This window comes from Wyeomyia smithii, chromosome 3 (assembly GCF_029784165.1).
Source record: "Wyeomyia smithii strain HCP4-BCI-WySm-NY-G18 chromosome 3, ASM2978416v1, whole genome shotgun sequence".
Classification (NCBI taxonomy): domain Eukaryota; kingdom Metazoa; phylum Arthropoda; class Insecta; order Diptera; family Culicidae; genus Wyeomyia; species Wyeomyia smithii.
The window spans coordinates 275,435,282-275,460,102 of record NC_073696.1 but is presented as its reverse complement, the minus strand read 5'-3'; the positions used below and the strand labels follow the sequence as shown (position 1 = coordinate 275,460,102).

The window sequence follows — 24,821 nt, the reverse complement described above, 5'->3', positions numbered from 1 at the left end:
GAAAATCACAATCGATCGCACTTAACATCACGGAAATGGATTTTGTTCAAAGTTTGGTGTTCAACGTTTGCAAACTATATGCGGAAGGCACGAAAAACAGTTTGGCCAATATTTTGCAGCTAGACAGAAACAATGCTGCAATCCGCTGAATTGCCATGGCGGTGCTCGTAAGAAAAATTTAATAATCATTTCGTCATGTTTTCATGACAGGTTTCATGAAAACAATCAGGAAATAGTAGAAGGTCGAAAGACATGCATCCAATATGATGCAGCACTGAGAGCGGAGGTTGTAAGGATTAATTCGCAAGATAGAATGATGGATCAGGAAACAGGTGTAGCAATCGATGAAAATAGTATACCTCAGCACAAGTATTGTTACAAGCATTATAGTTAACAGTCATTATTTCCTTGTTATAGATACTGGTGTGTTGGACCATTTAGCTGAAGAATTGGAAACTCCGCATGAGCGGAGTAAAAGGATTTTTCACATTATATTCTTTACAACATGAAAATGTTGGAAATGAAGTGATTAGCTCACTTCTGCGATGTCATTATTGTTTTGTTTTATTTGAAATTGTTTTGAACCTATTTTAATCGTTTACTTGTATAGTAAAGACACAGCTGGTTTGCCTTAACATGGTTTTGCAATCTCTTGGTCAATCACCCGTTAGTGAGTCGAAGGTCAAACGATCGAATAAATACAGTAGAGAAAAACTGCTAAAGGCATCAAAACCTTAGAAAAAATCTTTTGAGGCTGTTTCTAGTCAGCAAAATGAAGGTCTAGAAAGTGCTGGAGAGGAAATGGTTCGGCAACTCAAAGAAAAATTTCAAATTTCTGATAAAACGAGCAATAAAATCCACCAGTTGTCAGTGCTGCCAGGTTAGATTCAATTAAATCTGTTCCAGGGATCCGAGGAATGCATTCGGCGACACCTTAAGCTGACGTTACCATTTTAATGAAGACATTGTCAAGCTCTGACCGGGTACCTATTTCAATGTAACGCCAAAAGTTAAACAAAAGTCGTCACGTGCTACAAAAATCAAACGTTATTAATTATAAAATCAAACGTTAAATAATTATAATTAATGAAACGCACGTTGTACTTTAATGGCTGTTAATTCAGGTACCATCAAGTAGAATATGAGAAACCACTTTTTGAGATTTGAAGCGGTGATTTAGTTTGGGATACGTTTTAATAAGGCTTGTTGCATTTGTAGGCGTATTGTTGAAATTTAACGAACTCGTTATCTTAAAAGTTGAATATCTCCGCAACGGCGCATATTGCATTTTGTGGATAGGTGATTCTTATGTAAAATTTTCCGCTGAACACATTGGTGACATCAGATTTAAAAGAAAATAGGAGGTGTTTTGAGATAAACGAAGTTTTAGTTTTTAAACGTAAAAATATCAATATTGGCAACACTGTTTGCAAAATCTGATGATGCCATTCGATTGTAAATTTAATAACCTTGAAAAAGAGCAACTAATATTGTCTGTAGCTCTTACGGCCTTTGAGATATGATGTTTTTCCAAAACATGGAAAATGACTTTTTATCAAAAAATACTAAATTGGAGGGCCCCGCAATTGGTGGGGGGGGGGGGGGGTGTCCGATTAACCCAATACTCTGGATTTTTCAGTTTCGACCTGCCTGATCACTTGACATGGAATGACCCACATATATTTGCAGAATAAGATCACAAAACAAAAGACCACGAAAGAACACGGGAGAGTAGGAGGGTATAAAAGGGATCAAAATATGACCACGTAGTTTAGGAAAGGTCCCAAATGAATTTTTTTTTTGGTGTCGCCGAAACTCACAGGGCATATTTTTTTAGGACAAAATTATTTTCTACAACCTTACCAGAGACACTAGTTACGCCAGTCAAACAAACCGATTTAGCTGAAAAAATAATTTAATCTCCAATTGGGCACTCTGTGGGTAATTAAAATATTTTTATAATCGAAACAGTTGGTTTGATTGGCATAGTGCCTTTGGCAAAGTTGTAGCTAAAAATATTGTCCCTCCAAAAATAAACATGTTGTAAATTTTTTTTTTTTTTTTAATTTAACTTTTTTTTATTGAAGACATCGCTTCGGTATTTTTTTTGTAATTTTTATACAAAAAACATAAGATTTTTGAAAATAAGCTTTTTTATATTAATTTTAATGTTTCTTTTACATTAAAAAAATGAAATTTTTGATTTTTTTTTATCGGAAAGATAAAATTACTATCTAAAACTTTTCTAGAGACGTCACACTGATCAAAAAACTTTTGGCTCTGAAAATATTTATAATCACAATAATCCTCCCAAAATAGCATTTTAAATAGCTTCTCAGCCTATAGAAACGTTTATGCAAAGTTTAAGCCAAATCTAAAATGACAAAAAATATTGAAACTTGGACATTTTTTGTGGAACTGCTCAGTTAAAAGGTAATTTTAAGTTATATTAAAAAATGTGCAAACATATTGAAAACTTCAAAGTTTACAGAATAGTTAACTTAAATTTTGTTTTCCTCGAATTGATAAAGATGTCACTTAGTCTAGTCTGACTAATGTAACTCTACATTGAGTTCATTACTGCTACCTACATGTCAGAGCACATACTTGGAATTAAAGAAAGATTATTTGTATCAAATAAATGGAAACAAAAAAGCGCTTATTTATCCAAGAGAAAATGCAGTGCATAAGAAATTGCTGCCCCGGTGGTATTCTTGAAATTGAAATAAATAATAATTGAAATTTTGAAGTATGAATAATATTCTATTTGATCCCAGGTCATGACCACAACAGAATGGTCTTACTGTTGGGCGAGTAGAAATCATTTATTTTATCCACAAAAAATACACCTTTGCTGCGATTGAGAGATTTCTTATCCACTTCGATTCAAATCACCGTTCTCTTCCAGTCGTTCTCACCCTGCTACATCCAACATTGCATCTTGCACTTTTTGTATCTAATTTTCTGCATGACGCAGAATCCGCTGCCTGCATCAAAACTATTCGGCTTTGCAAGTACAGGTTTTAAAAAATAATAAAACATGATATATATTTGTTTTTCAATTTTAAAACACCAAGATTATGGAAACCCCAGCCCCTGATTACTAGTAATTTTTCTTTAACGTAACAAAAATGCAATTAAATTGAGAAAATTTATAGAAACTGCTTCATCTTATGATACAACAAGAAAATCCGTAATGGCCCTCCACTGTCTCACTGTGTACTTACTTGCGAAGAAAACGTCCCGGTTGATTCAAGAGCTGTTTCTGTGACACGATTCCACTGTTGGGGAACTCTTACAAATTTTCCATAAAGAAAACGCACAGGACAACGGACCAATATGGGTCCTCGCTTCCGAACCAACGACAAAAATCACCACACACAAAAGCTCTTTTTCTCCAGCCGCTGCTCGGAAGCACTGTGGTGGAGTTGTACCTAATTCCTACCGGGTTTCGACGGCACTTTCACGGCTATTCCTCCGCTGCAGGCTACACGAAATGGCGGAAATTCCGCTGGGTGTTTTTTCTGCCCTCGAGGGCTCCTCTATAGTAGCTAGCGATATTAATTTCAATTTCGATCGCGGGGAAGCAGAAAGAAGCAAGTCTGGCGAAAGTTTTTCTAAATACAAATTGACAGCTTGAAAAAAGCGGCGTTCGGATCGTTCGGATGCGAGCAGAGCTGCCAGAGTAAGGGCAAAATGAAAGTAAGTACACTTTTCATTTGCCGATTCAAAAACTTCTAAAAGTAACTTGAAACGTGCTTTGTGCAATCGCATTTCTAATGCAGAGAAATAACATTGCATTTTTTCTGTTAAAACCAATGAAGAAACTTCTATTATAAAGCCTAAATTTTAAGAATATTTAGTTTTTAAAATGAAAACCTTATTATGAACGGGCACCACACGGCAACCATCAAGAAAAGGTACGTTTTCGTTTTCCCGAACATTTTCTATTCGCAGCGGTTTCTACTGCGCGATGCCTCTGTAACATATTACTGTATCGTATACACTGAGAGATTTTCAGTGATTTTGTGAAACCACGGCAAATCTCGATATGTTAAAATTGAGTCTTATTTATAATCAAGATACGTAGTACTTTACGCGACATACTCGTAATTACAATAGCGAATGCTCAAATAACTAAAGATTTTCAATCGTTTTTTTGGAAATCGAAAATAGTAAAATGTTCTGTAAATCAAAAATTCAGGCATTCAGAACCTAAGTAAAATTTAACAAACTCATAATCATTTAACTTTTTCGTAGTTTGCAGATTTTTATTTGCATTTGGTATTCTGCATTCAATTTTAGTTAGCTAATTTAAAACTAAAAGCGACCCGAACATAGCAATTACAGACTATGTTCTTGGTTAGGAGGGAATGATCATTATATATAGTATATCCAATAATGTTTGAAACGGTAAATTGAAACATATATAATATATAAGTATCAATTAAATTTATTGTGTTCAACAAGTTCTTCAAGTTAGGATAGTTTAATATCCCATCAAACAAGCTTCACTCTATTTTAATCTGTTGGGTCGGTGGCATCGGCAGCTTCCTTTTTTTCTTCAAATTTATTTTTCTCTGCAAACATAAAACATAGTTGTTAGCAAATAGTCATACATACACGTTTATTAGTTTTACTTACCATATTTCGAAACGTCGGCACCCAATAATCTTAACATGTGAACCGTATCATGTTGGTCAACGTACGCCCGGAGGCTCTTCGCTCCACGCCAGCCGACTACATTAAGTTCCAAGTCGTCCGCTTTGTACTGTAGCACACAGCTGCCCGGCTCCAAACTTTCGGCATCCTTCTGGATCGTGTCGCTCAAACCGACTAATTCCGGAGGTTTTGTTGGATCGCTATTAGACAACAACTTCACCAAATCTTCCCTTCCTATGGATAAACGCCGACTCGTACCGACAAATCCGATCACGCTTGGAAGTCCTTCCTGAGCCATGCGGAAATCGCACAGTCGATTTCGATTGTCACAACGCGCGAAAGCTTTCACTCCCAAGTTGATGAACTTAATCCGTTCCTCGTTGTTACTGACCACATTACGCAGAATGTCCGCACTAAAATAGATGTTCTTCTTCTTGCCTTCTCGGCAGCGTGTCAACAAATTAATCGGATTGAAATCTAGAACAAAATGTAACTTAAACCTTATCTGAAATTTAAAAAAAAAACGAAATATCTTACCGTCAGACAACTGATAGAACTTTTTAATCGACTCGTAAATCTCTTCAGTTCCATCGAAAAATACAAACGGATCCTCCTTGAAACCCCTGTAGTGCTTTTGCTGTTTCTTCGATTCGTTCTCATTTTTAACTTCACCAGCAGCTTCTACAAAAGCTCCTTCGGCAGTGTTGGTTTCAGCAGCTGCTGATAACTGTTCTTCCGATTCCCACGGAAGTTTCTTCTTCTTCTCGATCAATGCAATAAAGAAGCCACCTGTATTCTGTTGATGCGGTAACACTCGTATACAGCGAGTTAGATTGTACTTAGCTGCCTCTTCCGGTGCAGGAGGAAACAGACAGGCACGAATTGAAGAACGATAGATTTCTGGTACGTCTTCGAAAGATTTGTAGAACCGCATATCCTTGGTGGCTGGTTCCCAGTAGGTCATTCCAGGACTGTGCTTCAACGTTGGGAGAAGATGACTTGCCTCAAGGATTTCCAGTGAATCACCAGCTTGTGCCAGAAGACTGTGCAAAACAGCCTCGTTTTCTACCGGATTCAAGGAACAGGTCGAGTAAACCAGTTTCCCACCTACCTCAAGCAGTTCAGCACCACGCTTTACAATGCGGTACTGAACCCCGTGTAGGTTGTGCGCATTACCCAAATGCCATTTATTCCAAATGTCCACATTTTTGCGCAAAGTTCCATCACCTGAACAAGGAACATCGCACAGTATCCGATCATACCGAAGATTTTCCAGTTCGCCGGCTTCGTTTTTTAGCTTTAGCTCCGGAAACTTGGAACTGTCTGCATTGGACACTAGACAGCAAGCTGAGCTTAATCGTTTGGCCTGATGAACCAACATATAGCAGCGATTGTTGTCTATATCGTTTGCTAAAACAAAACCTTTAGGAAGACTATCCCCACCAGCATGTAGAGCTTCGATTAGTTGGGCTGTTTTAGAACCCGGTGCAGCACACATATCCAGCACCTTGTGGTGAGGCTCGACTCCCAACAGTAGGGGTGGTATCATCGATACTGCTTCCTGTCTACTGATGTTCCCAGAACTAGTCTCCGCTATCAAAAAATTGTGCAATTTGTACAAAGGTTCCGACCGCCGTATGTCCTTGCGGGAAAGCTCCAACTGCCACGCAAAATCATTCGGGTACCAAGAAAGACATAACGGCTCTTGTACTTCTTCCCCATTCTCTCTAAATTCAGCTACTGCTCGATAGTACTCGGCGAAAAATTGATCCTTTATAATCTTTAACAGAGCGCGAGCATGGCTCTTCGAACCAGTTATCCGGAAAGTGGTTGGTAAACTTGACCGCAGTTTCTCCATAAACTGATCCCATTCCTCTGCCGGGCAAATATTCTGGTGTTTATAGTACACCTCAAAGCTTTCATTCTCCCGTTTAATGTCTTCGTAAGGTTTATCTCTCCTCGTTGGTTCCGACTGATCCTAGAATGTAAACAACGGTTTATAACCTCCAATATCCGCATTCGAATTCACAAATGTTACCCTGTCTTTAAGCTCACGCTTCCTTTTGGCAAATGGATTAAGGATACTAGTAAAGTTTCTCTTTCTACCCATTTTTAACAACAGTTTCAATCGAAAATACCTCAAAAATGTGAGTTTTATGAGTGTTTGATTAACGTTTAATGAAAAATGAATGAATGAAGCTTATATCCAAATCCAACCAAAACTATTCAGCCAGCTGTCAAATTCCATGTGCCGGTTGCAAGTTTGCCACCTGGGTTGCATACTTGAGAGATGACATAACCCGTGTTTTTGTTTGTTGCTCTAACGCGAGTTGCACATTTAGAATTATTCGTGAAATAAATTATCCAATCAGTCGGCTGGAATGGTTTTTACGACGGTGGTTAATTTCGTGCGTGCCCGTGGACCGGATGAGTTTTGGAGAAAACGGAAAATCTTCAAACTGGCTGCGGTAAGTAGAGGAATTTACAACGTGTAGATTGTGTATTTGAGAGCAAACCAAACTCCAGGTACACAGTGGGTAAAAAGTTGTATGTTAACTGGCCACATTATTTGTTTTCGGCAGCATTACATAGGACGCCCCCGAAATTGTTACTCGATCACTATTCGAAGTGTGCATCGTGCACTAGCGTATGCAACGAAAGGTCGAGCGCTGAAAAAACAAGACATGCGTGAACTCTGGACACAGCGTATCAACGCCGGTTGCGAACAGCATGGCATGCAGTACCGAACCTTTCAAGACGGTTTATACCGAAACGATGTCCTATTGAATCGGTAAAATATTCGTTGGCTTGAAAATAGAAATTATCTAATGGGTTTCTCATTTGCAGAAAAGTGCTGGCTGATCTCGCCATTTGGGAACCGAGAACCTTTGAAGCGCTCGCGATAATTAGTCAAAACGTTCCCGATAGTGACGAAGGTAGTTTCAATAAACGCTTCGACATAATTCTGCCGATTAGCTAATTTGGTTGCATAATTTCAGATGGCTCGTCGAATAAATGATCTACTCGTAATAAAACTGGTGCGATTGATCATCATGCCCTTGTTTATAGATTAGTGACACATGAAAAGATGAAGAATAAATCGAATATGAATTTGTTTTATTTCGTATTTAGGACCAGCTAGTACACCTCAAACTCGTGTTTTCAAAATACGTTTTACCTTCCATTAAACGTTCGTTACCAAACTGCTTTAGTTATGTTCAATCGAATCAAACGAAAGTATTGGAAAATTGCAAATTCATACGAAACAAAATGGTCTTGCATTCATTCGGTCGGATACGGCCACAAACGAAATAATTGTGAATGACTTGAACAATTCTGCCGATTATGACGCGCAGATGCACCAATACGAACATGGTTGAAAAGTTCGGTTGATAGGCTCCCGAAAATTGTCTGTTTGTTTCAATTTAATGTAGATTCGGCGAAATTGTGATTGCTAAAAATTGTTTTTTTAATGAACGGTACAAAAAAAGATGGTTGGCAAATGGCTGGACACGTGTAACTTGAGACCCTAATGTGGCCATTCACCTCTGTCCAGCAACTCCTATCCCAACCTCCACGTGGTGCCGACCGGAATACGAGTAACCTTAGCGGAGATCGGGTAACCAACCCCGGTGGAAACTATGGTCGTATGCTGACTGGGAAGGGGGTCGTACGCGGCTGTATCCCCATAGGGGCGGCGTACAACAGCGTCTGACCCGGAGCGGGCGGCTGAATCATGGAATGCTGTATCCCGCCAGCTACACCTAAGATGGCAGCCCCATCAGCAGGATGTAGGTATCGCGACCCTGGTAAGGTAGCATACCGAAACATTTCACCAACCACGAACAACGATTTTAGAAATACGGAACGGATCAATCGGCAAAGACCTAGGCTACGAACACGGAAAAAGATTAAGGTAAACGATTGGAAATTGGGTACTTGGAACGTCCGATCTCTCAATGAACCGGCGCGGGCTGGCTTGCTTGCTCGAGAACTACAGCGTCAGGGAGTCGAAATCGCAGCGATTCAGGAGTTTCGGTGGCCAAATTCCGGAGAAAGGGAATTCCGTGCAGTAGACCCTATTGCACGCACTTCTTTCAAGTACCACATCTACTACAGTGGCGGCAAAGCAGCGGAACGGGGCGTCGGTTTCGTAGTGCTGGGAAATCAGAAAACAAGAGTCATCCGGTGGAGGCCCGTAGATGACCGTATATGCGTGTTGAGGATTAAGGGCAAATTCTTCAACTACAGTTTAATCAACACCTACGCACCGACAAACGACAAATCCGATGAAGTCAAAGATGAGTTCTATGACAAGCTTGAGCGAATCTATGACGAGTGCCCAAAACACGACGTAAAAGTCGTCATCGGAGACGCAAACGCACAGGTTGGGAGGGAGGAATTCTTCCGTCCGGTCATTGGAAGGCATAGCCTCCACTCGTCAACCAATGAAAACGGCCTGAGGCTGATAAACTTTGCCGCGGCCAGAGGAATGGCCATATGTAGCTCCTATTTTCCACGTTTGAATATTCGGAAACACACCTGGAGGCATCCAAATGGAGAAGCCTGGTCCCAGATCGATCACGTACTGATTGACGGTCGGCACTTTTCGGATGTTACTGATGTTAGGTCTTTTCGGGGACCAAACATTGACTCTGACCATTATCTCGTCGTTTGTAAGATCCGCGAACGGTTGTCGAACGTGCTGAAATCTCGCACAGAGAGGACGATGCGTTTCAACATTCAGCGGTTAAAAGCTGATGGCGTGGCAGCAGGATACGCCAGAGAGCTGGATCAACGGATCGCAGAACAGCAGGAGGAAGGAGTGGAAGACATAAATGGGCTGTGGAGCAGTATTCACAGCGCCATCGAAACGACTGCGAGAGAGGTGGTAGGTACGACGCGTGGAAGGCAGCCTAACGGCTGGTTCGATGCCGAGTGCCAGAGAGCGACAGATGAGAAGAACCGTGCCAGGAGCCGCATGCTCACTGCGGCTACGCGTCAGAACAGAGAGAGGTACAGGGTGGCAAGAGCTGCTGAAAATAGAACCCACCGTCGGAAGAAGCGCGAGTACGAGGAGCAGATGCTCGCCAGCGCAGAGGACAGCTATGCTCAAAACGACGTGCGGAGATTCTATAGAACTGTCAACAGAGTCAGAAGCAGGAATTTCCCGGTGCCGGTCATGTGTAATGACAAGGACGGCAACCTGCTTACTGGTAAACCGACGGTTGCAGCCAGGTGGAAGGAGCATTTTCAGGCGCTATTGAACGGTGAGGTACCGGATGAGCAGAGCAGGAACAGGATGACGATTATGAGTGACGAACAAGCTGTGGAGCCACCAACACAGGAGGAGGTGAAAAAGGCGATTAATGAGCTGAAAAACGGCAAGGCCGCTGGTAAGGACGGTATCCCGGCCGAACTTCTAAAAGCGGGAAGCGAGCGGCTGTACTATGCGGTCCACCAGATAATACTAAGAATCTGGGCGGACGAACAAATGCCGAACGACTGGTTGGAAGGCCTCATATGCCCTATCTATAAGAAGGGCCATCGATTGGATTGTGGCAACTATCGAGGGATAACGTTGCTCAACTCCGCATATAAAGTGCTCTCCCGTATCCTGTTCTTCAGATTGAGACCGCTAGCGGAATCTTTTGTTGGCGAATACCAGGCTGGTTTTCGACAAGGGCGTTCCACGACGGATCAAATTTTCACCCTGCGACAGATCCTCGATAAGTTCCGGGAGTACAACTTATCGACTCACCATCTTTTTGTGGACTTCAGGGCGGCATACGACTCAGTGAAAAGAAACGAGCTGTGGCAGATCATGCTGGAACACGGTTTCCCTGCGAAACTAATAAAGCTGAGTCGTATGACACTGGAGGGATCAAAATCGTGCGTGCGGATAGCTGGCGAGACATCAGCCGCGTTCGTAACGTTGGATGGACTGAAGCAGGGGGATGCGCTCTCCAACCTACTGTTTAACATCGCTCTTGAGGGTGCAGTACGAAGAGCAAACGTCGAAAGAAACGGTACGATCATCACAAAATCTCACATGCTTCTTGGCTTTGCGGACGACGTCGATATCATCGGTATCAACCGTAAGGCCGTGGAGGATGCCTTCGTACCTTTTAAGAGAGAAGCAGCGAGATTGGGACTTGTCATTAACTCTGCCAAAACGAAGTACATGGTAGCTGGCAGAGAGCGTGGGAGTCCCCGTGGTGTTGGTGCTGAGGTGGAGATAGATGGGGAACGATTTGAAGTGGTTGACGAATTCGTTTATCTTGGTACGCTTGTGACATGTGACAACGATATGAGCCGTGAAGTGAAACAACGAGTTGCAGCTGCGAACAGGGCTTTCTACGGACTGCGTAACCAGCTAAGGTCCCGTAGTTTGCAAACTCGCACAAAACTAGCGCTGTATATGACGCTGATACTCCCGGTGGCCCTTTACGGACATGAAGCATGGACGCTGAAGGAAGCTGATCGACGAGTGCTCGGATGTTTTGAGCGTAAAATTCTGCGATCGATACTTGGCGGTAAACTGGAAGACGGAGTGTGGCGCAGACGCATGAATCACGAGTTGTACCAGGTATACAAACATGCTGATATAGTGAAGGTAATACAGCGGGGCAGGCTGCAGTGGGCTGGACATGTAGCCAGGATGCCTGACGAGAGAGCCGCCAAAACTATCTTCAGTAGAGAACCAGGAAGAGGCCGTCGACTCCGTGGTAGGCCTCGCACGCGGTGGATGTGCGCGGTGGAAGAAGATGCACGATCTGCTGGTGTACGGGGAGACTGGAGAACGGCTGCTCAAGACAGAAGAAGATGGACATCTCTAATTCGTTCGGCCCTGGACCGGTGAACGGTCCGTTAGCCAAAAAAGTAAGTAAGTAAGTACAAAAAAAGATGTTTGCCACACCAAAAAGCTATACCTTTCCACTGTCTTGGCGTAACTCTGTCAGTTGGTTCTGTATCAAATCTACCACTTGGGATTTGACGTTCTGATCGTAGCGGAGTTCATTGATGCCCATCTGCGTCTGCATCTGCAGGATCAGGATCTGGCAGCATATAATTATAAACAAACCCGATTTCAGTAATTTCACCAAGGTTTTGTACAAATACCGTGTTTCTCGTATTGTTTCTAACTTTAGTGTTGGTTGTACTCGCCAGGAAATGTCCTCGCAAAATTTGCTCATGCCAAACAACTGTCGATGCTGTTTGTCCTCTGAATATGAAATGGTCTACGTGTTTAACCAGCTAGACGAGTTTGAAAGTAAGATTTCCGATGTTATAGCAAACTGCGGCGGAATCACGGTTAATATCTACTAGATGAATAGATGAATAGTCGGCTTACAGCTTTTTCTTAAAAAGATTACAGATTCGGACTACTACTCTAAGCATATCTGCTCAAAGTGCTTGAACGATTTGTCAACATCGGAGCGCTTTCGGTTGCGCTGTCTTAAAACGGAAGAATATTTGTTGAGCATTAAGATGAACGCAAAGGAACAGCTGCCAGACGGAGCGGTTGCCGTACGGCAACTAGAGGATATATTAAGTGGACAAATTAAAATAGAAGACACCAACATCTCGCCGGATGTTGTAATTGAAAACAGTTTAGCACTCGTTGATATACCAAACCGTAAGTTCAGATGCAGAATGATATATAATCATACATGAAGTAGCTAATGTAAAATATTTTAAGGACCGATAAATTCGAATTCCGGGCATTCACCAACAAACTCTTCAGAACCGTATCAGTTAACAAATCAGTACGTACAGCGTTCAGTAGAGTCTCGTAGTAACCACACTCCCACAAACGGATTCATGCCAGCATCTGGGTCAGAGAGTGGAGTCCCATTGAGCGAAGTAAGTTTAAATGTTGGTTTTTATTAAATGTTTGACTAACCGTTTGGAACTTTGTACTAGCATTCCGTGGAACGAGAACATCTGAAAAGGGTTATCAGTGACCAGCTAGACTTGGTGAAAAAGGAAATCACCAACTCAGTTCTGAGTATCATGGATGCGTTATTGGCTAAGACCGTGGCAGCATTAAAATCCAACTACCAATTGCCTAAACCAAATCCTGTGTATCCAGTATATCAACCGAAAGTGACATCAAAAGACGAGTTGCATCTGTTCGATATGCCTGGTGTGAGTGGCAGCAATTTCAATTTCACACCGGTCAAATCCGCAAAGGAGTTAGAAATTTTGGAACAAAATTTAAACGATCCATTCTTCGCCCGTAAAATGGTGAATAACGCAGTAAGGGGGAGTGTGAGGTCCAACCGGCATCTAATCTGTTTTTTATTTCTTCAGTTCGATCAGATGCGCGAGAAGATTGGCTACAAAGGAGATAACTATTGCGGCCAGAACACGTGTTACACTCTGATCGACAATTTCTTCGATCGGAAGTTTTTGGTGCAATGTTCCTGGAGCGGCGGTAGTCGCAGCGACATCGAAAAATGCGCCATCAAGGATTGCAAGAATACTTTAATGATGTTCTACAAGATTGTTCGCAGTACGAACAAGAAGTTCACTCTCATGCTGCTGGAAGACTTTTTCAAATCGGTTGTCAGGAACGCTAAGCGACGCAGTGAAGCTAAGGGTTTGCGTGCCTCGACCATACATCGTAGGATGAAGAAAAAATCAAACCCAGCTGATCGACGATCAAGATCCGGTAGCGTTGAATAGTTTCGTTTATTTTCGTTTTTAGTTTGTTGATGGCTAACATTTTGGTACGTTGTAGAAGCATCCCAAAGCACGGCAACTAGGACAACTGACGACCTCCAAGAGGAACAGGATCAAACAATGGATAATTCGACCACCAGCGAGGTGGAAAATGAGAGTTACAAGGCTGATGATGAAAATGCTGCAGAAACTAGCAGCAAGCGTTTGAAACTATGCATCTCAAGCTCTCCCACGGATAAGATAACCGAAAACTAGAAATAATTTGTTTTGATAATAACGAAAATAAAAGTGTTTCACTTTCATTAGAACATTATTTAGCCTTTTCTGGCAGTTGTGCTGGAACTACCGCATATGTCACATATTGAAGATCGTTTAGCATTGTGCAGTTCCAAATGTATAGTCAGACGGTGGACCTGAAATCGTTGCTATATTAGACACTTTCCGCAAATATTTCCTATTTCACTCCCTTAAGAAAAGTCATATTTTTCAAAATAACAATTGCAAAAATGAATTTTATTCTAAATTATGAGTCAGCATATGTTTGACCAGACTGGCTGAAATAAAATATTTTTTACCGCAAATTTCACACTCGTACGGTTGCTCCCCGGTGTGCTGGTTCATATGCCTTCTTAGATGAGCTTTGCCGATATACCGTTTTCCGCAGATTTCACACTCAAAAGGTTTATCCCCAGTGTGTATCCGCTCATGTCGCTTTAGGTTACCGACCCAGTTGAATCCCATGCCACAAATTTCGCACTTGTACTGTTGTTCACCGGTATGGGTTCCTCGATGACTAACAAGATAACAAGATCGCGTGAAGCCTTTTCCACAAATTTCACATTTATGGGGATATTCTCCATTATGAGAACAATGATGATATGCCAAATGGCTTGAAGTTGTGAAATCTTTTCCACACACTTTACATTTGAATTGTTTGGAACCGTGTGTACCCATATTAGCGGACGAATTTTTAATAAATTCGCCACATTGTTCACGAGTTGAAGATTCACTTGAATGCAGTTTTTTATTGTTTAAATGTCTTTTCATGTGGTTCCTCAAATAGGACAGTTTGAAGTAAACTTTGCCGCAGATCTCACAATTATCGGGTGTCTCTTTCCGGGTGTGAATAAGCGCGTGCTTTCTATGAGTCGTGCTATCTACAAACTGCTTTCCGCAGATGTCACACTGAAATTTTCTTTCCCCAGTATGAATTCGCCTATGACGGGTTAAATCACTTTTCTTTTTGAATCTCTTTCCGCAGAAATCGCATCCGAATGGTTTTTCACCCGTATGAGTTTTTCGGTGCTTGTTTAACTGAGAACTAAGCACGAAAGCCTTTTCACATATTTCACACCTATGCAGTTTTCGTTTTTGGTGCGAAAGGTTGTGATCAGCAAAAGTCTGATTTTCTTTGAAGCGTTTATCACAGGTTTTACGTGTAAACTGTGGGGAGCCAGTATGTAAATGCATATGCTTTGATAAATTACGTTCGGAAATAAATTTTTTATCACAAACCGGGCATTGCAGTTTGTCTTCTTCGTCACTGGTGCATGTACTTTGAGAAGAATTTTCGTCGCTAAAATGAGATCAATTTGCTAAACAATCTTGTCACTCGATTGGAACTAGTAAGCTCACCTGTTGTCGTCCATAGTATGAGCCATCTAAAATGTTGAAATGTTTAATTCTTGATGATGTTTGCAGTAGATTGTCAGTGAACAACTAACTTAATATTTGCGATGATATTTATATGGCTAACCTTCTTCTTCTTCTTCTCTCTCTGTTGCGTGACAGCCCTTTGGCTGTTCCACCTTCCACACGTCATATCTGGCACAGCATGAACTCGCTATATCGCCAACAATTATTTCAATTCAGTGCGACATTTTACGGGTTGATTCAACTTTTATATATTTTTATCTATTTCTTTGAGGAATTTTATCATATTTTTCATTGCATCAGCGTTTTTTGTTTCGAAAACTTCCTGGAAGTTGCTTATTTTGTCTAATTCATATTTATGTCTCAAGGTTGCATATTTTGTACATGTCAGTATAATGTGTTTCGCATCTTCTATTTGATCGCATGCGTCGCACATGCAATCATTTTCGAGATTCATTCTGTATAATCCATATTTAGAAAAATCATGACCTGAGAAAATTCTATTGAGTGTGCGAGTTTCTTCATTGTTAAGTTGCATGTTTTTGTGCCATGGATCTTTTCTGAGAGAGTTTTGCAGAGTAAAAAAATTTCTGCCTTTTCCCAATTCTGCTGTGTAATTAACATACCATTTTTGAGTTTGATCATCGGCCAAATCTTTGAAAAACGATATTGCGTCATGAAGCATTATTTTATTGTCTATCATGTGCTCCTTATTTAGCGCTGCTTTCGCCAACGTATCTGCTACATCATTTCCGTTGATGTCCACATGACCGGGTATCCACTGTAAAGTTGTTTTCATTTCCCATGCAGTTTGTAATATACTGTCAACTATTTCATCTCGGACTCTCAATTGTTTAGCATTTTCAATCAATGTTAATCCTGATTTTGAATCTGACATAATTACCGCTCCTGATATCGAATTGTTTTTAATAAACTGTAGTGCTATGTGAATTGCTTCTAATTCTGCTGTCATTATACAAACCGTGTTTTTTAGCTTTAACGATAGTTTTGTCTTACTTCTAGCATGGTATACTCCCACTCCGCATAGATCTGTTTGGAAGCATCTGTATAAATTATCTGTCTACCTGCGTATTTTCCGTGGATCAGTGAGTTGTTTCAGTATTTTTTTCGACGATTGTTTTTTGTTCCATACTTCGTTTTGTAAATCCAATTCTATTTCCACTTCGTTGCAGTTTGTTTTCGCTGTGATTTCTCTAGACATGCTGCGAAATACGTGTTGATGTTCTCGAGTAATTTGTTCTACGAAGGAGTATCGCCCCGGGTCATCGATCGGTCTATCCATATGCTTTTCTAATTGGTTCCAAACTACGGAGTTCCGATAGTTGATTTGCACCAGATATTTTCCTACCACGTAGATTCGTCGAAATTGCATTGGTTGTTGTGCAGCGATTGCTTGCAGTGTGTTGATTGGTGTGCTTTTGGTGCAGCCCGTAATCCTGCGCAAACATTGATTAATAATAACGTTCAGGAAATTCAAATTGCTTTTGCTCGTTGAACTATATATAGTTGCCCCGTATTCTAAAAAGTTTCGTATCAAGCCATTGTGTATTGTGTTTAATATTTCGGGATGTCCTCCGTATCTTGTTCCGCTTATAACTTTGATCATATCAAGTCTTTGTGTTGCTTTATGTTTTAGTTCTCGTACATGACTGCCAAATCTAAAGTATTTATCAATTAGTATACCCAGGTATCTATGATGATTAACTGTTTCTATTTGTTCTCCTCTGATGTTGACTTGAAACTGCTTATCATTTGCTTGAAAGATAATAGATTTTGTTTTGCTGGGGTTGATGTCTAGATTTAGCTCTCTGGTTTTGTTTTCAAATTTGTCCATGAATGCTTGCGCTCGTTGTTCTACTTGTTCTAGGTTTTTGCCTTCTATAATCACACCGAAGTCATCGGCATACTGCACCAGTGTGACACCGTCTACTTTTATTTCGTGTAAACACTTCGTATACATGTTGAAGAGCGTTGGAGACAATACGTCTCCCTGTGGCAAACCGTTGCTGACTGTTCTCTCTATTATTTCTTGTCCTACCGCAAATTGTATTTTCCTTCTTCTGAGAAAAGCCGAAATATAACAAATGTATTCTTGGGGTGTGTGCTGCTTATAAAGTATTTCTTCTAATTTTTTAACTTGTACTGCATTGAAGGCGTTTGTTAAATCTACAAAGATCGCTGCTACGACTTTTTTTTCTCTTTTCGCTTGACAAATTTTATTTGAGACATAGTTTAGGCAATCTGTAGTCGACCGTTTCTTGCGAAATCCAAAAGACAAAACCGGCATCAACATTGCTTTGTCTAAGAAGTCTTGGTATTCGGTGAGTATTGCTGCATTCAACGTTTTACTCAAACAATTGATCATAGAAAGTGGTCTGACTCCCTCTACTGATTCTGGGCATTTCCCAGGTTTTGGAATTGCTATCACCTTAATCGTTTTCATACTCTCTGGGAAAGATCCAGTTTTCCAGATGAAATTCAGTTCTCGGATGACAATACTGTATAGTTTTTCCGGAAATAGTTTCAATATCTCGTAAGATATGCCGTCTGATCCAGCAGCAGATGCTTTCTTTTTTGTATCGAAGAAAGCGACCCATTTTTCTTTTGTCATAATGTCCCTTCGAGTTGTGTATCCTGAAGTTATGATTTCGTCTATTTCTTCTATAGGGAAGTATTTGTCCATAAAGTTTAGCGCCAAAGTTTTATCCTCATGTACCAGTATGTTTTCCTTTTTGCATTTATTACGGCCCGTTAGTCGTCGTATATCATTCCAGATTACCTTAGATGGTGTTTCTGGGTCTATTGATCTGGCAAAATCCTTGAATTTGTTTTGTGTTGCGACTTTCTTCTGCCTTATAAACTGTGCTTCTGCTTTTTTAAAGTCCAGTAATTCCGTCAATCCGCTGCTTTGGTTGAATCGTGCTCTCGCTTCATTTTTTTGTTCCATGCTTCTTCTACTGTCTCATTCCACCAAAACTTCGGTTCAAACCTGTTTTTCTGTCTTGCTTTTTTTGTAATTTTTTTAACTTCGTCTTGTATGTCACTAATACATTGTATCGAGTTAATGTCGATTTTTGGAATATTTTCTTCTATCTTCTTTTTATTTGTAAAGTATTTTGGTTGCATTTTTTTGTTGATAGAAATTTTCGTAACTATAGCTAAATGTCGGCTGCCTATACCATAGTTTAGCACCTGCATCTTAGCGTCTTGATATATATCAGCTGTGGTCATGACTAGATCAATCGATGTTGCTTGCTTGTGTACTTCAGTTGGAACGAATGTAACTTGTCCCTCATTTAAAATTAATAAATTAGAGTCGTTGATTAACTCCATTATAATTGCCCCTTTCCTGTCCGTTTTTCGTTTATCCCATACAAAGTGGTGGGCATTGAAGTCACCTCCCATTATCACTTTCCGATGTTGTTGAATTCTGTCGAATATGAGCTTTAGGTTGGTTTTTAGTTCTGTGTTATTTATGCTTGGTGAAATGTATATTGATACAACCAGTAAGTTAGGGTTGATTATTTCTCTTGCTACACATTGTATAAGATCAAATTTTGGTAGTTTGAATTCTTTGGATTTGTATTCTTTTTTCATAATTATTGCTACTCCTCCGTATCCGTCGTCTCTGGAGTCTAGGAATGTAAAATAGTTCGATATATTGTATTTTTTAGCTTGCCTTTCTTTGCTCCATGTTTCAGATAGTAGTGCTATGTCATATTGGTCGAGAATCATTTATCTGGAAAGCTCATCTTTATTCTTCTCCATGCTTTGTATATTGCATTGGAAAATTTTAAGTTCTGGACTCATTATATATCCATCGTGTTTTCAAAGCAAGTCGTTGATTGACTTGTTTCCTTTGTTTCTATGTTCTGTGCGTTCTCTAGTCTTTTCTGTGAGCTTCCAAATTTTACTGGCGTGTTGAAGTTGAGTTGTAGATGGATATCTTCCTGTCTCTGTTTTTCGATCTGTTGTGCCCAGCGATCGAACTCCGTTGTTCGGTATTTGTTGAAAAGTGCTACACGTTGCTGCTCCTTTCCATGTTCCGTTTTTTTCTTTTTATCGTTGTAGATAGTTATGGTATCAGCTATATTAGTCTCCACCATAGCACGTTTCGTCTTTTTCGTCCTGTATTGATTCGAATCTTTAGTCTTAAAGTTACCTGCTGTCATTTGTGAGTAAGTATCAGTCAATGCCGGGAATTCTGTAACGTTATCGAGTATCTCATATCGATTTTGGGTTAAAATAGGGTTCGTTTCCTTTGCTTCCAAATAGGTCAGGTTCGTTTTTGCCATAATGGTTTTAATGTTCCGTTGCCGTGCCCATTCGGGACAATCATTCACTTCCGTTGTGCTGTGTTTTCCTTCCGTTTTGCAGTATAGACAAGTCTTTTTATAAATACAGTCGCCTCGTTCCATACCTTCGTGTTGTTTAGTGCATATTCCACATCGTTGTTTGGATCTACAGGAGTTGGTTTTGTGTCCATATCGCAAGCAGTTGTGACACAGAAGTGGTTTATTTATGAATGGTGAGACCTTGTTTATGCAGCAATATAGTTTGACTTCACTTGGAAGCTTGTTTGATCGGAAAGTGATGCTGACTCGGTTACTGAGGGTTCTGGTGTTGTCAACATATCGACTTAGTCTGTAGATGTTCATGATCGGTACGTCGGAGGTTATGTTTTCTTGGATTTCTTGTGTTGTTATGTCCTGTGGAACACCCGTGATGACTCCGGTGATTGAGAAAAAGCTTCGAGGGATATATATCTTGTAGTTATTGATTTTCATCGTATCATCATCTTGTAGTTGATTCGCGACAGTGTGGTTAACAAAAATCAATAGCTTGTTACGTCCTAATGGCCGCATGTTAGTCACGTTTTCTCTGTATTCAATGTTTTTAGATAACAGTTTTCCCAGCGATAATTTATTGATTTGTCTTTCGGTATTTCCTTGGTTTCTTATCTCTGCTATTAGTCGAAAAGGTGCTATATCGGTATGGCGATATTCATATTTCATGAATTGTCTTTCTTTTCCCGTTTTTTCGGGAATAGGTGGCGGTTCGTTCATAATGGAGGTTAGGTCTTTCGACCTCAAAATTTTTAATTCACTTTTTATAGTAAAATAGTATTTTACTATCTAAAAATGTCTTTCAGATTTAAAACAGAATTTACTTATGCAAATTTCACTGTATTTAAACTATTTGATTCATTTAGATCTATTCAACTTAAAAGTGCAACTGTACTATTCAATGGCGTCTTGCAGAATGTATGGCTAACCTCAACGATTTACTTATTATTTTCTAAACTAGCTTTTTGTGTGATAATCAACAAAAGCAACAGAACAAAAATTATTTCACCGTTTCATTTTCCGGATTCTATCTGTCAAACAGCGTGTAACCATGGCAAACATATTTGACAGAAAGACGTCTGTTGTTTTGGTTTTTGTCGTATTTTGATCGAAGTAAAATTTAGTAGAAAGAACGTTTCAATTCTTTTTTAACAAAACTCGAGAAATCACGGAAAACTTTTATGACGAATGCGTTGTGTAGTGAAATTTTGTGGCAGAAACCTGTATTAGGCCAAAAGTGTGAAGTTTAAATGACACACAGGTAATCTATCAAACGTCATGGACCAGAGTTGATTTGCGATAACGCACACATATCTGAAACTTGGCCACATTAAATCCTTCCTGGGGGTTTTCAACAATTGCGCTACAAAAGTATTTACTACCGAAATTCGGAGTCAGTGGCCTCAACTTGAAGAGCGCTACGTTCGATTTATCGTCGTCATAATTGTCCTGCCAGATCAACAATTGAGCTTTTAGTGAAAAAATTTGAATCCACAGGCACAGTTCAAAATGTTCCTATACCAGTGAGACAAACAAGTGCCCCGTAGTGTCGAGAATATTGCTGCCGTTAGCGCATCAGTTGAGGAAGACCCAAATCAGTCTCTTATTCGCCGTTCCGAAGCGTTGGGCATCTCTGTGACGTCGTTGTGGCGCATTTTGCGAAAAGATCGAACGTGGAATTGCAGCAGTATCGGCCGATTTATGCTTGAAAAACGTCGAAAATTAGGTTCAGCGTCTGGACTTCTGCAAAGTGTGCCCGCGGTGGCCATGCAAAAGAAATCGAACTCCATGCATAAAGGCATCAAATATACTTTCACATGAATAAAGAATTTGATTTATTTAGAAAAAAAACTTCTGTAGCGCACTTATTAAAAACCCTTTACTGATAAATCTGGAACGGTGAAACAGTTCTTGTTTATGTTTCGATGTTTACATAGAAAACAAGTTTAAAAAATCATTCGTTGAACTTTTTAGATAAATTGCTGATCTAAACCAAATAAATCTCATTGGCAACATTCGTTCAGTTACCCACCGGCAATCTACTGCAGAGTGCATCGAGTATTCAGTAATTCACTTAATTCTATGTTGTAGCTGGGGCTTAGACGATTCAAACTATGGAAGATATCAGGTAAATTATCCAGTTCCATTCGAGTGACATGTTTCCATAACAAATTGCCTTCATTTCAGCGGCGAAAATTCCGCTCAAGATATACACACCGGTGACAAGAAAGACAAGCTGAAATGTTCGATTTGTGATAAAAAGTTCTTTTCCGAGCGTAATTTATCAAAGCATACGAACTTGCATACTGGTTCTGCACCGTACATATGTGAAACCTGTGGCAAACGCTTCAAGGAAAAGCAGACTTTTGATAATCACAAACTTTCGCACAATGGAGATAAAATGCACAGGTGTGAAATATGTGAAGCGGCTTTCGTGCTTGCTTCTCAACTAACCAAGCACCGAAAGATCCATACGGGAAAGCAATATTTTTCGTGCGATTCTTGCGAAAAAACATTCAGAAAGAAAAAGTATCTAACTCGTCATATGCAAATCCATGCTAGGAAAAAAATTTTCCACTGTGACATCTGTGGAGAGCAGTTCTCAAGTGGCTCGTTTGTTAAAAAACATATGCTTATGCACACCGGAAAAGGACAACAAAATTGTGAAATCTGCGCTAAAGATTTCGCCACATCAGGATATTTGAATCAACACATGAAAATGGAGCATTCAAATAAACATGCAAAGATCGAAAAAAAATGCTCAATCTGTGGAAAGTTCGTTGTAAAATTATCCGCCCATATGGGCATACACACAGGCTTTAAACCATTCAAATGTGAAGTGTGTGGAAAAGATTTCACAAAAACCACCCATTTGAAAGATCATCACCGTTCTCATAATGGCGAATATCGCTATACATGTGAAATTTGTGGGAAAGGCTTTACGCGATCTTGTTATCTTGTTAGTCATCGAGGAATCCATACTGGTACACAACAATACAAGTGCGAAATTTGCGGCATTGGATTTAACTGGGTCGGTAATCTGAAGCGCCACGAGCGGACACACACTGGGGAGAAACCTTTTGAGTGTGAAATCTGCGGAAAACGATATATCGGCAAAGCCCATCTAAAAAGGCACATGAACCAGCACACCGGAGAGCAACCGTACGAGTGTGAAATTTGCGGTGAAAAATATTTTATTTCAGACAGCCTGGGCAAACATATGCTGACTCATAATTTAGAATAGAATATATTTTTGCAATTATTGTTTTGGATAAATAATTTTTTTTCAATTATGGGATTGAAATGGAGAGTATTAACCACGAGTCGAGTAGCACAAACTTTCAGTTCATCCAAGTTTACATCTACATACTTCTTCAGTACGAAATTTCGCTTGACTCGACAGTGACTGGAATCGAGTCGAGTTACTTGAGTCGTTTTATGAAGAAAGTTAAAAGTGTCTCGAAATTGTTATTGCAATAATAATATAGGCAGTTAAAATACTGTCTTCCCTTAATGAATATACAAATGTGCGGCAGCCGAGGCAGCGCTATGCATTTAAGCAATGAAATCTAGTACAAACCAGATGGAGCCACCTGTCATTTTGGTTATATTTCGCCCACTTGACATCCGACCAGCGATGTCAGATTGGAAGCCATGTCTTCAAATGGAAGACATTTACCCTGCGATGAAGACATCCTTGTTTGTGAAGACAAATGGAAGGCATTCGAAAATATGTGAAGATATAAGAAAATATGTGAATATGACCGCATTTTGCACAGGTGGTGACCTTTTTTTTGCTCGACAGTTTTCGATTTGCCGGTGATTTATCCATCTCTCCCATCTCGAGTTGGAAGACACTTTTTATTGGAACGTGAAGACATTTGGAAAAATGACCTGGCATCCCTGCATCCGACCAATTGTCAATTAGGGTTGTCGATATTGAAAATAAAATATCGATATTCGTTTTATCGATATTAAAGGGAACATCGATATTGAAATCTATATTGCCTGCCATTTATCCATCTCTCCCATCTCGAGTTGGAAGACACTTTTTATTGGAACGTGAAGACATTTGGAAAAATGACCTGGCATCCCTGCATCCGACCAATTGTCAATTAGGGTTGTCGATATTGAAAATAAAATATCGATATTCGTTTTATCGATATTAAAGGGAACATCGATATTGAAATCTATATTGCCTGCCCATATCTATATTTTATCGATATTTTCCTCATGTATTTTGTTTGGCCTTCAGTTAGCCCTGAAACAAGCTGAACGCCAACGTGAGGGATCGGGCGAGATTTTTGCCGAAGTTATTAAACAGCCGTGAGTAGAATTTTTCATTAACCTACGGCGAGAATCTCACCCGATCGGTCGCATTGGCATTCAGCATGTTTCATGCCTTAAGCAGGTATTAGACGAAGCAAATATTTGTATTTTTCAATACAGATTTTATTTAGTGCAAATAAAAATCGTACCAAAAATAGCAAATATTTGCGTCGTCTAATAGCTGCTTTAGTATTGCAAATTCCGGCGCAGTGTTTGCTATTTCATCTCGTCCGTTAGGTCAGCGGGCCGATTGCTGATCGCTTTACGCAAGGTGCATTTTCCAATCAGATTAAACCGACGTTTCGTGAGCCGCGTCTCCAAATCGTCACTGTAGCAAACGCATTATTTAGAACTTGACAATATAGTCATTCAGCAACTCATTTAATATTGTTCTTATAAAAGGAATTAGAATAGATTTAATAATCGCAATAGGTTCCCTTCATAGAGGAGATTGCTACATAGATAATCCCCGACCGACCCTTCGTGCGGGTGCTAGATTAGAAGCAGGTATAGAATATCTAGATCCGTGCGAGTGCACTGATCGTAAGCGGTCTATTTTCTCAGTCTGTTAGGTTTAGCCAGCGTCAATGACTATGTGAATTATGGCCGGACAATGCTCAAAGAAAAGGGCGATAAGTCCTATTATCAGCCGGCGCGTCTGCGTACGCATTATCATCTTAAGTAGGGAAATAGGGAATGCAAATCCGGTGCTTTGTAAAACATTGTAACTACCTGAATGAATGTTGTCGTAGGCGCGTGTAAAGAAAGCCGATAACGTTCGAAACCTTTTTCCCGTTCAGGTACCGGATTAGGGGAAGGCAAATTTGACCTGACTAGGCGAATGGAAATTCTGTCGCGTTCTTATTTGTTCCCTTACGAAGATTCGGAGAATCTTCTCTCTCATTTTCTTTTCCATACGTAGGCATAGTTCGTAAGATTACAATTTGTAAATTTTTGTATATAAACCCGATTTGCTACCAAATAAAATCATACCACTAGCAAATACGAACTCGCACAGATCTTTCTTAATCCGAACGCTAGATTTCAGAGGTTGTCCCTTGTGTGTTTAAGCCTTTCGAATGCGAAAAGGACCTTTGCACGCCGGTTAAGATAACCCGAGGA

General features: G+C 40.1%; 6 protein-coding genes across 9 annotated transcripts in view; 3 read left to right on the top strand and 3 right to left on the bottom strand.

Annotated features, from left to right (window-relative positions):
• Positions 1-3,670, bottom strand: part of LOC129729606 (transcriptional regulator ATRX homolog) — a 34,612-nt gene extending 30,942 nt beyond the window's left edge. Inside the window, exon 1 of one of the 2 annotated variants that reach the window (XM_055688310.1) lies at positions 3,228-3,670. The gene's annotated coding sequence lies outside the window, so the exon portion shown is untranslated. The remainder of the gene's footprint in view (positions 1-3,227) is intronic. The other variant, XM_055688311.1, reaches the window with a different exon arrangement.
• A 765-nt stretch (positions 3,671-4,435) lies between these two features.
• On the bottom strand, positions 4,436-6,911 carry LOC129729609 (tRNA (cytosine(34)-C(5))-methyltransferase). The gene is made up of 4 exons (XM_055688324.1): positions 6,701-6,911; positions 5,200-6,640; positions 4,645-5,139; positions 4,436-4,580 (listed from the first exon to the last, which is right to left on the bottom strand). Exons 1-4 carry the CDS (start codon positions 6,770-6,772, stop codon positions 4,522-4,524), a joined length of 2,067 nt encoding a protein of 688 aa, XP_055544299.1. The 5' UTR covers positions 6,773-6,911; the 3' UTR covers positions 4,436-4,521.
• A 33-nt stretch (positions 6,912-6,944) lies between these two features.
• Positions 6,945-7,815, top strand: LOC129729616 (39S ribosomal protein L20, mitochondrial). Its single transcript, XM_055688331.1, has 4 exons — positions 6,945-7,130; positions 7,245-7,453; positions 7,510-7,598; positions 7,662-7,815. The coding sequence occupies exons 1-4, from the start codon at positions 7,044-7,046 to the stop codon at positions 7,679-7,681; spliced, it is 405 nt and encodes a 134-aa protein (XP_055544306.1). The 5' UTR covers positions 6,945-7,043; the 3' UTR covers positions 7,682-7,815.
• A 3,849-nt stretch (positions 7,816-11,664) lies between these two features.
• LOC129729611 (uncharacterized) lies at positions 11,665-13,652 on the top strand. Of its 2 annotated transcripts, XM_055688326.1 has the most exons (7): positions 11,665-11,769; positions 11,833-11,976; positions 12,034-12,301; positions 12,365-12,528; positions 12,589-12,912; positions 12,979-13,339; positions 13,409-13,652. In XM_055688326.1, exons 1-7 carry the CDS (start codon positions 11,686-11,688, stop codon positions 13,603-13,605), a joined length of 1,542 nt encoding a protein of 513 aa, XP_055544301.1. In that variant the 5' UTR covers positions 11,665-11,685; the 3' UTR covers positions 13,606-13,652. The 2 variants fall into 2 exon arrangements, with proteins under 2 accessions (XP_055544301.1, XP_055544302.1); XM_055688327.1 differs by having other exon boundaries at positions 11,689-11,935.
• A 180-nt stretch (positions 13,653-13,832) lies between these two features.
• Positions 13,833-20,615, bottom strand: LOC129729612 (zinc finger protein 708-like). The gene is made up of 3 exons (XM_055688328.1): positions 20,300-20,615; positions 14,986-15,106; positions 13,833-14,926 (listed from the first exon to the last, which is right to left on the bottom strand). The coding sequence occupies exons 2-3, from the start codon at positions 15,009-15,011 to the stop codon at positions 13,864-13,866; spliced, it is 1,089 nt and encodes a 362-aa protein (XP_055544303.1). The 5' UTR covers positions 15,012-15,106; positions 20,300-20,615; the 3' UTR covers positions 13,833-13,863.
• Positions 15,816-23,387, top strand: LOC129729613 (zinc finger protein 708-like). Of its 2 annotated transcripts, none has more exons than XM_055688330.1 (3): positions 15,816-16,109; positions 21,345-21,498; positions 21,558-23,387. In XM_055688330.1, exons 2-3 carry the CDS (start codon positions 21,485-21,487, stop codon positions 22,612-22,614), a joined length of 1,071 nt encoding a protein of 356 aa, XP_055544305.1. In that variant the 5' UTR covers positions 15,816-16,109; positions 21,345-21,484; the 3' UTR covers positions 22,615-23,387. The 2 variants fall into 2 exon arrangements, with proteins under 2 accessions (XP_055544305.1, XP_055544304.1); XM_055688329.1 differs by lacking the exon at positions 15,816-16,109 and adding an exon at positions 20,183-20,631.
• Positions 23,388-24,821: the final 1,434 nt, after the last annotated feature.